Source organism: Nothoprocta perdicaria, unplaced genomic scaffold, assembly GCF_003342845.1.
Source record: "Nothoprocta perdicaria isolate Ctin4 unplaced genomic scaffold, notPer1 scaffold_350, whole genome shotgun sequence".
Classification (NCBI taxonomy): domain Eukaryota; kingdom Metazoa; phylum Chordata; class Aves; order Tinamiformes; family Tinamidae; genus Nothoprocta; species Nothoprocta perdicaria.
This window is the reverse complement of record NW_020455589.1, coordinates 253165-266368: the sequence shown is the minus strand read 5'-3', so window position 1 is coordinate 266368 and position 13204 is coordinate 253165. Positions and strand designations below refer to the sequence as shown.

At 45.2% G+C, this 13204-nt stretch overlaps 1 protein-coding gene across 1 annotated transcript; it reads left to right on the top strand.

Annotated features, from left to right (window-relative positions):
- The first annotated feature begins 5871 nt into the window (after positions 1-5871).
- TPH1 (tryptophan hydroxylase 1) lies at positions 5872-12754 on the top strand. Its single transcript, XM_026044153.1, has 10 exons — positions 5872-6000; positions 6202-6385; positions 7567-7667; positions 8225-8292; positions 9492-9688; positions 10174-10309; positions 10862-10988; positions 11396-11491; positions 11913-12046; positions 12380-12754. The coding sequence occupies exons 1-10, from the start codon at positions 5884-5886 to the stop codon at positions 12552-12554; spliced, it is 1335 nt and encodes a 444-aa protein (XP_025899938.1). The 5' UTR covers positions 5872-5883; the 3' UTR covers positions 12555-12754.
- Positions 12755-13204: the final 450 nt, after the last annotated feature.

Here is a 13204-nt window from a genome sequence, read left to right as displayed (position 1 = left end):
GCTCCTGCAAGCAGCTGCCAAGCRACTCCAGGCCCTGGACAGAAGAGTAACCCCTGAACTGGCAGCAGGAACAGGCTGGTGGCTTCTTCTGGAGGCYCTTGGCATTCCTGGGACTTCTCCGGTGAAGGGTCCTGTGCCAGAAGACACGAGACTTCTCATTCTGAAACAACCCTTTTTTTTTGAGCGTAAGACTGCTGAGGAGAGAAGGATTCATTTAGCAAGAGTAGTTGAGAGAGGGTAATGTAATTGAAAAGAAAAAYGGTTCTTGTAGCCGTCATCCTGAGTGCAATTGCAGCTGCTGGGGCTCAGTGCAACAGGTCTCAGCAGCCACACATGGCAGAGTGCTGCCTCGCAGGGAGCCTGATCAGCTTGACCCAGTTTCGAGCAGGTCAGTCCTGCACTTGATCCTCAGGTGCTGATTATCTCTCTGGAAGGTTTTGTCTGTAGGAGAGGGTGCTTATGAGAAATATCCTGTAGAGTTTTAAAAATTTGTAGAATATTTTGCTATCTGTGTGTTCTGAGTAAATATCATTAATGCTCTGTGGCTCTTTTCTATTTGATGACTTTATATATGGCTTATTTGAGGGAACCAACTTGTCTCTGCCCAGGAAGTAAATTCACTCCTGGTCTTGTCTCTGAGATTATGCTGACATTTAACACACCACTTGGGGAGAAGTCCCTTTGGTTTGAGRGGAAAAGAAAGGCATTCCTCTTAGCTGCAGGTGTTTGCAATACTGGCAAAGCCTCTGAGTGCAAAGTGTGTTTATGTGTYGTGGACATCTTCACACCAGCTTTTTCTGGGAGGTCCTCTCTGAGATAGGACCAGCACAGGACAGTGCCCACAGAAGGTGCACGCTCTGTGACACTGCAAGACCTGCAGTGCCTGAACTAATGTGAGTAAACCAAAGCATTTCGAGGCACTCTGTGTTTCCTTTTTCCTCCTCCATCCTTATTTCTCATCCTGTTTCCCCCCAGTAACTGAGCTGGTGCTATTAAATGAGAYGCTACTTGCCAGATGTCTGAAGAAGGTGCAAGTTGCCTGCTGGCTGTGAAAGCCCCAGGATCACAGGTCAGTTCTGACCAGGACAAGGTCCTTGTGCAGATTTTTAGAAAAACCCTGTCACGTAGTGAAGGATGTTGTTGTTAGTGGTACTTAAATCCGGAATGGTTAAGGAATAGCAGTGCCTGGAGCTGGGGGCAAACTTCCACCTTGTTGAGATGATGCTACTAACATCTTGGTCACGATTTCCCTTGGGTGTCTGAGCAAAGCTGGAAAAGTCACTTGGTGCAAGATCTAGATACCTCAGGCTGCAGAGATAGGCAAGACTGCTGACCTACTAAGTGCCCTCCTTGTCCAGGCACCGTGAAGATGCAGCTTCCAAGTGAAACCTGGTGAACAGCTCTCTCTGAGCCATCTGTACATTCACGGGAGCTAGAAGGGTGAGTGGAGGGCAGCAGAGCAGGCTTCAGTGGTCATCCAGACCCTGATTGAGTCACTTCATGCTTTGTGGTTCTGCCCTTTCAGACTAGGGGGCATTGGTTGTGGTGAACAGCACATCTTATTAAGCCAATGAACTAGGCTTAATCAGTTCCAAAAAACTCTGGGCATCTAGGTTATCCCTTTATGTAATTCATAATTATTTTCATTTTAGCCTAAGCTGCCCTCGTYGCTGCCGTCCTGCTTGCGTGGTGATAGCCTGTCGAGGCCAAGCTGGTGGTGGGCTCCACGGAGCTGGCCGTGAGGGGAGCGAGGGTCAGTGTCCCAGAAAGTCTTCCCTCGGATCGGGCCTGGCAGGGCACGGATGGGGTGGGAGGGAGGCAGCAACTACTCTGTCTCTTGATCAGGTAGGTAGGAAGTGCCCGTGATGTGTGGTGGAGCTGGAAGCAAAGCTTACATCCCCTCCGCTTCTGTTGCGTGCCCTGAGGTTTGTGTGCTCCTGCCGAGTGCACTTTCCCCGTCTCATTTCTGTGTGTCCCCCTGTGCTGCACCTGGTCCTCCCCAGTGCAAATATCTTCAGATGCTCGTGGGCCTCGACCACCCCTCTCCTGCTGTCCCTAGGAGAAGTGTTCAAAGGTGTCTGGGCAGCTACAGGCGCAGAGCAGCAGCAAAGAGGGTTTCACCAGCGCCTGGGGAGCTGACTTTGCACCAACCCTCTCTGCAAGGCTGGGCTGCAGAGAAGGGCACCTGTGAGGCAAGGGATGTCGGAATAATCCRTATGTTTAGACCCAGGATGAAGTGGCTTTCCCACAATATCCTGTGATAGTTTGAAAGGAAGGGAAGATCAGATCTGAGTCCGAGAGCATGAAAACTAAGTCTTCCATCACCCTATAGGGTGATGGAACTTAAATGTCTTCTGAAGCCTGAGAAAATCTATCASAGAATTTTTTGTTGTTTTCTTTCAATTTTGATTAGGGATCAGAGCAGAATTTTGATGGAAAGAAAGGCTTGGGAATGCAAGCTGTCTGCCATCAGGAAGTGTTAGAAACCTAGCCCAGATCCCAGGGGTTTTCCAAAGGAAGAATCATTATTTGCATTTGAAGAATCTTTGCTTTTATCATCTGATCTATCAGATTCCTCTCAGAGCTTTCAGAGAGCTTCCTAGTGTGTAATTCCAAAAATCGTAGGCGGAGTGACCTGCTAGCTCTTATTCCTGCATATGAGGCACTAGGGAAAGCTGTCAGGTTAGCCATACCCTGTCACAACTACCCCCCTGTGCCAGTGTTTACAGATTCATTATTAATATCAGTCCTGTAAGCTAAAGAGCCTTTGTGGAGGTAGTAGGAGTTGTTTGCTCTTTGATTCAACTGATTGGTTGGGGAGATCTGTTCTGGAAGAAGGAAGTGATATGCCTGCTGTGGAGAGTGAATAAATATTGCACTTTCTTTATGAAGGGAAAACTGAAACACCTGCTAATGAAATATATCCCCTCAGCGTTTCTGGCTGTGCCGTGATGTGTTCACATGCCCTCTTGCTCTGTGCTGTGAAAGGGCAGAGCTATTCACTTTAAGCACCACAGATGTCCTCTTGGAAACAGGGTTGTCCGAGTACAGCATGCTCTAGGAAAGGGGATGAGCTGAAATCGCTCTGTCCTTCCCTGGGAGCTGGGAGTTCCTCAGGTTCGGGTTTGGACCTGGGAGATGTGGTGGTTTGTGCTGTCTGGTTTGGATGGTGTCCTCTGACCAAGTAGTGCTGAAACCGCCTCAGCTGACCAGAGGATTCATGCCTGGGTTTTGGGATGTGTCCTTTTTCTGCCATTATCTAGCAAACAGCATTTTCAGTCGTGCTTGTCCTCTTGTGTGATCTCAAGCTGACTCCYTGACCCTTTTGTTACCAGCAAAAGGGATGTCTCACCTTGCACCYTGTGGGTGCCCCGGAGAAAACAGGGTGCCCGACATTCCTTGGATGGTGTCTGAGACATGGGGGCTTGGCCATAGCGTGAGCGAGGCAGAAGCGGCTCCGAGGAGCTCGTGCTGCTCTGCCGGCCCTGCCTGTCCTGCTCCGGCTCCCTGCAGCCGTCCTCACCTCGCAGGTCTTGGGGAACCCGCCTTGGACGGGCATCAGAGGGAAGCCTGCCTCGTGGGCTGGATGTGCGTCCGCCTGCTGATGTGAGTTCATTACCCTGGGCTTGTCTCACGTCAGACAAGAATCTCCTCTTACTCAGTTAGCAGTTGGCCTGCTTGTAAGCCTGGCCATTATCACCCACAATTGCTTCATACCACCATCTTAAACAGCTAGATCCCATCAAGCTGTCAGTGTTTCAGGTGCGGAAGAGAAAAAAGAAATTGAAGAAATTTGAGACATGTTGATTAGGATAAAATTAGCTTTCGAGCTTAATTGAAAGCCTACCTTTCAAAGGAAATGTAGCAAAAAACCTTCTGGTCCCAATGTTTTTGCACAGCCTCCCTGCACCAAGACAGCCCCCYCCATCCCTGGAAGCTCCAGGAGATCCTGTTCCTGGGTAACGTTTCTGCTTCCCTTGTCCTGTCACAACAAATCCTCTCATCTTGAAGTCGTTGCCTGGTCTAACCTCAGCGAGGAGTCAGAGGTCCAGGCTTACCTGAAGCCAGGGTAGCATTTCCCCCACTCCGCCTCACTCCCCCTGAGTGGGGGCGGTGGAGCTGGGATCCAAGGGCTGGGATTCCAAAGCCTGGGATCCTCCTCCTCCCCCCCCCCCAGGGCTGATAAAGGCTCGTGCCGCCCGCGGGCCGGGCGCGCAGCCTGTGCAGCCCCACGGGCCTGGCAGCTCCGGCGGCTCCGCGCAGGTGAGCGGGATGGCAGGGATGGGGCTGCCGGCGGCGGGAGCAGCTGCTGTTGGTCGGGCGGGAGCCTCTTGGCTGGCGCCGGGCGGCTCYGTTGGCTGGGAGCACCCTGGGCGCTGCCGGGGAGGGGAGGCTCAAGCACAAACCGCTGTGCTCAGGGGAACCCCAAATGCACCGTGTGCCGCGCTGCTGTCGGGCAGGGAGAGGGAAAAGCCGGGGCTGCCTCATTTCGTGTTACAGCGTGAATGTGCCCGGGAGGTCAGCAAGGCTGGCGAAAATCCACCCTGGTCTGACGGCTGCTGCTGTGGACGCTGCCCCATCCAGCATGGTGAAAATGGGAGCACTGGCTATAATAAAATCAGTTGTGCAGTAGTTTTAACTTTGCAAACTAAATGATTTTTTGTTTGCAGCACAGCTTTGGCTTTTAGTGTCTCACAGTGAAATCCCAGGRAGGATTTTAGAGTGGCTGAAAACTYGCTTGTGATGTGACATCTAGTAGCAGTCACCCATCACGTTATATCTTCATAGGTAGATAGAAATATTTAACTTTTTAATTCCACTTAACTCTTAAACACGGAGAGACTGTAGAAGGAGATGAACAGGGCTGTGGCATTCTGTTCACACACCTACAACTGTTGCTCTTGTTTTTTCCATTCCCAGGTAAGTTGTGTCTGAACTACCAGCGATAGCAAAACGCCTCCCAGTAGCAACTGTGTCCTCCCTAGCTCCTTCAGAAACCTCACCTTTTGTGGGTTATTTTCACAGGCTTTGAGCAAAGGGGAGTTAGAAGCAGAGATTCTGTTCTTTTATTTTTTTTACTTTGCATTTTCGAGGATCTTAATAGTTTCTATGTTACTTTTATTTATGGCCTGGCTAGATTTAGCCAAGGAGATAGTCTTTGATCTGCTGATATCAAAGACTGATATTCAACTTGGCAGAATAATCGCAACTATAGTATAAAATCTGGTGGTCCTGTATTTTTTGCCTGTCTGAGAATTTTCTGAGACACTTTTGAGTAGTATTTTGGATTTATTATAAGGATTTGGCACTTGAATTAGGAGCACCAACAGAATATCTGTTGCATTGACCGGAATGGGTCAGCAAGAGTCCGGTCAGTACAAAGCTTTAGTTCTTTCAGGTTTTGCCTGTTTTCTYGGTAAAAAGCAATCCTTTAAGTAGTGAGAGAAAGGCAATAATTTCTCATTTCAAATCTGTTAAAGCCTGATTCATCTTCCCCTAGCTCTGCCCAATGGATTTTGGATTATTCCCTTTAGCAAATTTTATCAGATTTGCTAGCATGTCATTTATTCAACTCATTATTTTAGTGACTTTTAAAGCCTCATAGAAGTACCAACATGAATTGCTTACTCTATTTGGAAAACAGGCTCTGCATTCTAGAGAACTGTGAAAGATATTTACAAAATGGTCTAAGAAAAAAAAATCCTATATTTCATCCATAGCTCCTATGTACTCCTAACTTTTTGCCTGTTAATGTGTAGAGTGATTTGACTGGTACCATTTCTCTTGGACAAGCTGAAATGTAAACTTTACACTTTTTGCATGACTATTCATATTTTTTGTGTGTGCGTAACTTGTGTTTAGTTAAATAAGGCTAATTACACGATGATTGAAGACAATAAAGAGAACAAGGACCATTCATCTGAAAGAAGTAGAACAGCCATCATATTTTCTTTGAAGAATGAAGTTGGAGGACTTGTAAAAGCACTGAAACTCTTTCAGGTATGTGATAATCACATGTCTACAGCAGTTCTATATTTTTAAATCGTAAGAGCAATTTTGGAGAATGCTAGAATTATTAATGAAAAAAACTAATGAAAATTCACAAAAAAACAGTGAATATTCTATGGCAGCAAAATATTTGTTTGGAAAACAACTCAGGCTTAGTCAATCTGTTTGAAAACTCTCCTTCCTGCAAAACAGGAGAAGCATGTGAATCTGGTACATATTGAATCACGGAAGTCCAAGAGAAGAAATTCTGAGTTTGAGATCTTGGTGGACTGTGACAGTAACAGGGAACAACTGAGTGAGCTCTTCCAGCTCCTGCAATCCCAGGCCAATGTTGTCTCTATGAACTCGACAGAGCACTTCACCATGCAGGAAAATGGTAGGTGTGAGTGGTAGTTTTGTCAGAATGAGCAAAGAGGAGAAAGAGAAAGAGAGGGGTAGCCAGCAGGTCAGAGCGGAGCGGACTGGCCAGCCTGGGCACGGGCTCGGGTGACAGTCTGAGCGAGTGGCTTGACGAGTGCCACAGAGAGAGGTGGGACAACAGCAAGTGCCGCTTCAGGCTGAGAGGTAGGAAGAGCAGGAAGGGAGTTTTGCACTTTCCTCATTCAGCTCCTGATTTATTCGCCACTTTTCATCATAGGGGGTTACTTGGGTGAGTGTGGAAGAGGCGCACGTTAACTTAAGGTTGTTTCACGTTCAGTTTTTGTTTTCACCTAGTTTAAGGGATGCTTGAAGTCCAGGGCAGCAACAAGTCAGTCCATGGTATTTCTCAGCCTGTGTGCTTGGCTTGGGGGGGTTGGCAAGGGCAGGTAACATCTGGTTCTCCTGGATAAAGACTGCTTATTCTAACTATATGTAAGAGGAACTTCAATCTAACCATTCCATTTCAGAAAACTTAACAGTATCAGGGCAGAAAACAATCCTTTGGTTGTCACAGCATATTAACAGCACTGCCAAGACCTTGATAAAACCTCTCTCGTGCTAAGAAAACAAAGGCAATAGTAAAACTCTAATGATGAATCTCTTCAAGGTGGCAATGCTGCCTCTTACCCCAGGCTATTCACAAAGCCTGGTGGCTTTTGTGGGGTACATAACCACAGAGCACTCCTCCTTTCTCTGGCTCAGTAGAGGGGGCTAAAACCTCCTCCCGTGCTGCCCAGGACAGAGGCAGATCCTTCCTTCTGCCCGTTGCCTGTTCTGTTTGCCCACTTTGTACCCTAGAAGATTTGCCCAGCACTGAGCACAAGGTGCTCTTGTCTCCATGGGAGCCTCTAGATGCTACTCTAACATCAATAATAATAATAATAACAGTATGGGCCACAGAAAACACATATTAACTGCTTCCTCCCCTGGGCATTGTGAAGTCGGCTGTGCTCTGTGGGCAGAGGAGGAAGTGTGAGCTGTAGGCTGGTGCCAGATAGGCAGACTCCTTGTCCTATTCATGACCCCTTTAATTTATAGATTTCGCCTGTAACTGCGTAGCCATACTGGAGAGGAGCATTTCCTTCCTCAGCAAGTTCCACACTATTAATAACTTTGTGAATTCCATGTGTTCCCCAGGCATGGAGAATGTTCCCTGGTTTCCTAAGAAGATCTCAGATTTGGATAAGTGTGCAAACCGCGTGCTGATGTACGGGTCCGATTTGGATGCTGACCATCCAGTAAGTACCTCTGCCCTTGCGCCCAGCCATTAGCAAAGACTGGTTTTTGGCAGACTCGCTTTGAAAACACGGCTTTTCCTCCTCCCTCTCCCCGATGGCGCCCCTGTGGTTCCGAGCGCTTTCTCATGGGGGATTCGTGTCTCTTCCTGGACCGGGCCCTGAGTGATCCTGTTGGGAGGGAAGCTTGGCTTCTCCTCTGACTTTCTTCCCTACTRTAAACGGAGCAAACAGACAGTGTGTATGAACGGTGGGCAGCTGGTTTGGTAGTTTAGAATAATCAAGCAGGTAACAAAATTGGTATGAATAGTAGTAGAAGAAGTAGTAGTAGAAGAAGAAATGCTTGTCTCCTGAATATGTAGTTACACGCATAAAGCTGCTGCTATTTATGTGCTTAATTCAGTTAACAAACATTTCAGATCACAGCTATCGGGGTCTTGTCCTCTCATTTGTACACAGCACACTACTATATTTCTCACTGAAGAAATTTCAAGTGTCTTTTTCTTAGTTATTCAGGACAGGTTGCAAATGCAAATAACTTTTTTTTTCATGCCCCTCAGGGTTTCAAAGACAATGTCTACCGCAGGAGGCGAAAGTATTTTGCAGACCTGGCTCTGAACTACAAACAGTAAGTTCAGCTTCTTCCAGAATAAGTCTTCCAGGGTACAGGGCTCCCATTCCCTGGGTTCAGGGCGCTCTGGTCGCTCCCTGCTGCCCTGCAAGCGTGTGTGACAAGTGAGAGGATGGGCAGCACGTCCTGCTGTAGCTCCAGCACAGCAGGTTGGCCCCCTTTGCCATGGGAAGGGAGGAGTGGCGGGTGCCCGATATGGCCTCTTGACTGCAGAATATGAATTCCTGGGGCAAACAGAAGTACTTGAGCCCTATTTCCAGGTTCAAAACAGGGCATATGATGCCCAGATAAGAAGTTTTGTGTGAAATGAAACCTAAAAGACCTCTGTGTTTAGAGATGCTGCTCGGGGTGTGTGTGCGCCTGTGTGGGGGCTCTTAAAATAGTTAGTTGCCTAATCCAGTACTTTCATTTTGAATATTTTCTTGCTCTTGTTGCCTGCTTGAATTTAGATGCCAAAATTACCCCTTAGGAGTGGCCTAGAAATGCTGAATATTTAGATCTCCTTTCCATTAATGCAATGGGCCTGTCAGTCCCTGCCAGTTCTGGTTGGTGTGCAGTTACCACAGTTTTCCCTGGGAAGTTAGCACACTGCTCACCTGGCTGCAGCAGGAGCACAGTCAACACTTGCATTGCTTTCAGTGGACTTTAGATCACAGCCTTGCAATAATCCACTTGAATCAAGATCCAAAAGGCTCATTAGGAAAGATAGACTAGAATGAATATGATCAGACCAATGCCTGTCTCTTCTGCACAGAAATGTGATTTTACCTGACATGTACATTTAGCTACTTCCATTTATTGCATTGTTAATTTATGAAGTTACCTTTTCCTTAAAGAGTTTGAAAAGGCAATGAAAATCATATAAAGACAGGCAACGCCTAAAGGGAAAAGAACATGTCCTTGCCTCCTGAAGCTGTARAGGTTTCACAAGTTTTTAAACTTTATTCTCAGTTTTAAACAGCTAAGAAACTCTTTGCAGRACTGGAGACTTCACACGGCTTAGGTAGAAGTTAGGGCAAACCTTTAGACATCAAGGGCACAGCTACGTCGCACTGTGGATTTGATAGGGCCTAATTCAATAAGGTCATGACTGACTGTCAYGGCCATTTAAGTGTTAAATAATAATAGTAGTTAGATGGGTTATTCATAATAAGCCATTTMCCAAGGAATATCCTCTCTTCCCCTTCTCCTTGCAGTGGTGACCCAATTCCTAAGATTGAGTTTACTGAGGAGGAGATCAAGACTTGGGGGACTGTATACCGAGAGCTGAACAAGCTTTACCCTACTCATGCCTGCAGAGAGTACCTAAAAAACTTGCCCTTGCTCACCAAATACTGTGGGTACCGAGAGGACAATATCCCCCAGCTGGAAGATGTGTCCCGCTTCCTGAAAGGTAATGTACTAATTTCCTTACACCAGGGGAAATCAAGGTCCATTGGAAAGCAAACTGCCCATATGTAGCCATAGACAGACATCATTAGTCACCTGGCTGGTATTCCTTCTGGTCCTGTCCTAGCCTTTTGCTTATCCCTGTTTTAAGTTATTGTGTCCTGGATATACGCACCCAGTGACATGTGAGGGGCAATGCTTAACTGCAAAGAGTGTGAGGACTGGCCAAAGAGGTAGCTAGCTGTATTGTCTTGGTTATAGACCCTAAAAGGTAGGAAATCCTCTTGCACAAAGACAATTTAACTGTCCACTTGCTAACTCTCAGGCTTATTTTTTCAAGTCATGCTCCTTTTCCCACGTGCTCTTGAGCCCAGGTAGTGCTGTGGCATTTACCCCAGGTATTGTAGGAAAGATGAGAATTTTTTTTCTTAATACACAATTATATGATTTGACATGAAGCTAATGCATGATTTCTGCATCACTTTTCAGAGCGCACAGGCTTCACCATTCGCCCAGTGGCTGGATACCTGTCTCCGAGGGATTTCCTGGCCGGTTTAGCTTTCAGAGTCTTTCACTGCACTCAATATGTTAGGCACAGCTCAGACCCTCTCTATACACCAGAGCCGTAAGTCATACAATTTGGGGGTAAAAGCTGATGCAAACGTTTTTAAATCTTGCTGCCCAAAGTCAAGCTACTAAAGATCTATTCAAGAGCACCATCAAGACACCTTATTTTTAAAGATGCTCAAGTTCCTGCCCTTCACACTGACTATAACGACATTTTAGCATGCTCATGTGCAACCTTCGTAGGTACRGAGTTTTCAAGAACATGGCACACTAGTTGCACTGTACTCCGACTTCACTGAGAACAGAGTTAGCTTTCCATACATTTGCCTCTTAAATGTGGAGCTCAGACCTTGATTTTAGACATCTTAATTTTGAAGTCTAGGTTTCAGTAGATTTTAGTAGAGCTGAAGAGAGAGACTGATTTCAGTCATTTTAGTAGAGCTGGTATGATCTACTTAGTTGCTTTCAGCTAAAGATGATTTATGCTTTTCTTTCTTTTGAATATTAAATAATTTCACATAAGGCATTTTATGTATTCAGTGGTGTTACTTTTTTCCTTTACCAAAAGTTAAGGCCATCAGATTTCTTTCTTTTTTGTCTCTCTTTCCAGGGATACTTGTCATGAACTCCTAGGCCATGTCCCTCTTTTGGCTGAACCCAGTTTTGCTCAGTTCTCCCAGGAAATTGGTCTCGCATCACTTGGAGCATCAGATGAGTCTGTCCAGAAACTGGCAACAGTGAGTGTTTCAGTTTCCAATGATCCCACTGAGATATATAGCTAAGCACTTCTCTCTATTCTCTCTATATATTTATCTGTGTATCTTGTCTGTTTATCTTGTCAAAAGTTTCTCTTAAGTTGAGGCTATCCTGTCATGACAGGTTTTTCATAGAACTAAGGCAGACTGACATATCTGTGCTATTACTGTGAGCAGCCAGATGTGGAATATAGATTTATTAGAAAAACCTTTGTCACTTCACTCTCCCATTCTGGTTTCCCTCCTCTTTAAATATGCGGTTATGATAGGCAAGTGATGGCACCTTGGCCTAAGCTGCTTGTCACTAACTACAAGGAAGAATGCCCCATCTAGGCTGCTGCAGCATCTTTGTCAAAGGCTGAAGTGTTTAACTCCTGTCTCTGTTTCAGTGTTACTTCTTCACTGTGGAGTTCGGCTTGTGCAAGCAAGAAGGACAGCTAAGAGTTTATGGCGCTGGCTTGCTCTCTTCGATTAGCGAGCTCAAGGTAAGACATCTGCTGCAGAATGATTTCCCTATTTTGCTTGTTCTTGTCTTATTATTGCASTTTTACTCCATTTTAAAATAAACTTTAATTTTGACAATGCTAATTGGAAAAACTCCTAGATGCTTATTGTGAGGGATGACTTTGTTTATGTGATAACACTGTGGCAGTAGTCAATAGGTAGCCTGCTTTTAGGTATATGCTGAGCAGCCTCCCTGTCTTTCAGCTGGAGTATTAGATGACTGATATTTCTTAATATTAGATTCCGAGTAATTCTGCTGTTGCAGACATGACTGTTAAGGGATGATACACTGAATGGTCTCATTTGATCTTTCTTTTAATTTGTTCTTTATCTCATGTTGTTATCTTTGTGCATTCTTTTGTGATGATGTTTCTCCTCACACGGTAATATTATGTTCCCCAGCACGCCCTCTCTGGCAGTGCCAAAGTTAAACTCTTTGATCCAAAGGTCACCTGCAAGCAAGAATGCCTCATTACAACTTTCCAGGAGGTTTATTTTGTTTCTGAAAGTTTTGAAGAAGCAAAGGAAAGGATGAGGTACTGTTCTTCTGTTTGTTTCTTTGTGTTTCCCGTTTCATAAAAACAGATTCAGTTGCATGCATCTCCCAGCAGCAGCACCAAACATGTTCATTCTTATCACACAATTTTATAATTACCTTACATGGAATTGGAAAGATAAATTTAATGTTGGCTTCATATTGTCCAAAGTGCTGGGTGGGAGAGATCGCAAGCTGTATAATTATTGCTCTCATTAAGAAAGTAAGTGCTTTAGATGCACGGTCATTTGTTCTGACTGCACACAGAGGATGCGTTGTCATTTGTTGGTAACTCCCTTCTCCTCCGCTCTTCTTTTTCCCTTCACGTGCACAGAGAGTTTGCAAAAACCATCAGGCGCCCCTTTGGGRTGAAGTACAATCCGTATACGCAAAGCGTGCAGATCCTAAAAGACACCAAGAGCATTGCCAGTGTGGTGAACGAGCTCCGCCACGAGCTGGACATTGTCAGCGATGCCCTCAGCAAGATGGGCAAGCAACTGGAAGTCTAATGCCCACAGCCACGGGCATGCTCTCGGTCAACTCGTTTCTTGTGTTTATTGGTTTCATTCTAGGCATGAAATGTGTTGTATGCAGTGCTCTTACCTTTACCAATGGATGAATGAATGGTTCATAAGGATAATTATTTATCCTGTTTCTCTGTTTTATGTCCCTTACCAAAATGTTCATTGCTCCCCTTCTGCCTCCTTCTTTATCTTTCTTGATTTAAAATAAGAAAAAAAGAGAGAGANAAAAAAAAAAAAAAAAAAAAAAAAAAAAAAAGGCCTGGAGTTACCCACAAGAACCACAAGAAGCTACCCAGAAAATGGAGAAATTACAGAGACCATGGTTTTGTTGCAGACTAGTATCAGGAATGGGATCAGATTATGCTACAGAAGGTGGCTTAGGAAGCAATAATGGAATAATTAACCCTAGAGAAATGTCTTACCTGATTCTAGGAGTTAGGAAAGATTTACRGCATGAAATCAAAGTAATCAGTGATTTTAAGTCTATGCTACTAAATTTAAAACGAGAATTAGAACAACTCAAGGTTATTAGGACACAAGTAGCTGGAAGTTTATCATGATTGGATTTATCATGAATCAAATTTTTCTTTCAAATGTATCATTAGTTCTGCCAGGAATGGCAGAGGATTTCACAA